At 50.0% G+C, this 874-nt stretch overlaps 1 protein-coding gene across 1 annotated transcript; it reads left to right on the forward strand.

Moving 5' to 3' along the window:
- Nucleotides 1-224: 224 nt before the first annotated feature.
- Nucleotides 225-566, forward strand: Phum_PHUM624780 (uncharacterized protein; the record flags this gene model as incomplete). The annotated part of the gene is made up of 2 exons (XM_002433270.1): nt 225-354; nt 376-566. The coding sequence occupies 2 exons, from the start codon at nt 225-227 to the stop codon at nt 564-566; spliced, it is 321 nt and encodes a 106-aa protein (XP_002433315.1).
- Nucleotides 567-874: the final 308 nt, after the last annotated feature.

Consider the following 874-nt stretch of genomic DNA (forward strand, 5'->3'; position numbering starts at 1 on the left):
GGTTTTTATACGCGTATATTAAATCATTGCTTGAAACTAAGCTTCGTTGTCTTTAAACTCTGCAAGACCAATCGAACTTCTTAGGGAAACTCGAAGGATTCACGCTAAGCCGGTGGTGCAGGGCACATAGCGTGATGAAACCGGGTTTCCCTACCAAATGTGGCATATTTTTTCCCTGAGAGCGAAGCTCAGACCCACGTAGGGGAGAGCGAAGTGGAACTTAAATGTTCAATGCAGCAAATGTTCGCCATGCGGATAAACAAGTTGGAATAGTTCAATGTAGTGTAATGCAAACACGAATCGCAAATAACGATACGGGACCCAGAAGCAATTCTGCGGATCCCTCGGGGAGTGGTGAGTTGATATAAATTAGAGGTGAAAGTCCAAGTTGTTCGGGCTCCGGCTCGGCAGCCGATACGAGGTTCCTGTTGAGCTTGTTTGTACATCGCGCAGAGGCGCCGTTCGGTTCTAGCAATGATTCCCGCCACCATGTTCCATGCGTGCAGAGATCCGTTAGAGCTCGTTCAATGTGTCCCGCCGTGATTACGAAAAAGTCCAACAGTTGACTTAGTTGGGTGTGCGTCAAGTAATCGCGCAGAGATGCCGATCGGTTCCTAGCAATGTTTCCCGTCACAAGGTGGTATTGGCACCTGTGCAGAGTGGCCGTTAGCAATGTCTCCCGTATCACGGTGGTGTACCATCACTAGTGCAGAGTGACCGCTAGCAATGTCTCCCGTCACAAGGTGGTAGCCCAGAAGTGCAGAGAAGCCGCTGTAGCAAAGTCTCCCGTATCACGTTGGAGTTCTTCCACTAGTGCAGAGAGATCGCTGAACCGTTCAATGTGTCCCGTCGTGGTGTGCTTGTACCGAGCACG

Source organism: Pediculus humanus, genomic scaffold (assembly GCF_000006295.1).
Source record: "Pediculus humanus corporis 1103172109402 genomic scaffold, whole genome shotgun sequence".
NCBI classification, from domain to species: domain Eukaryota; kingdom Metazoa; phylum Arthropoda; class Insecta; order Psocodea; family Pediculidae; genus Pediculus; species Pediculus humanus.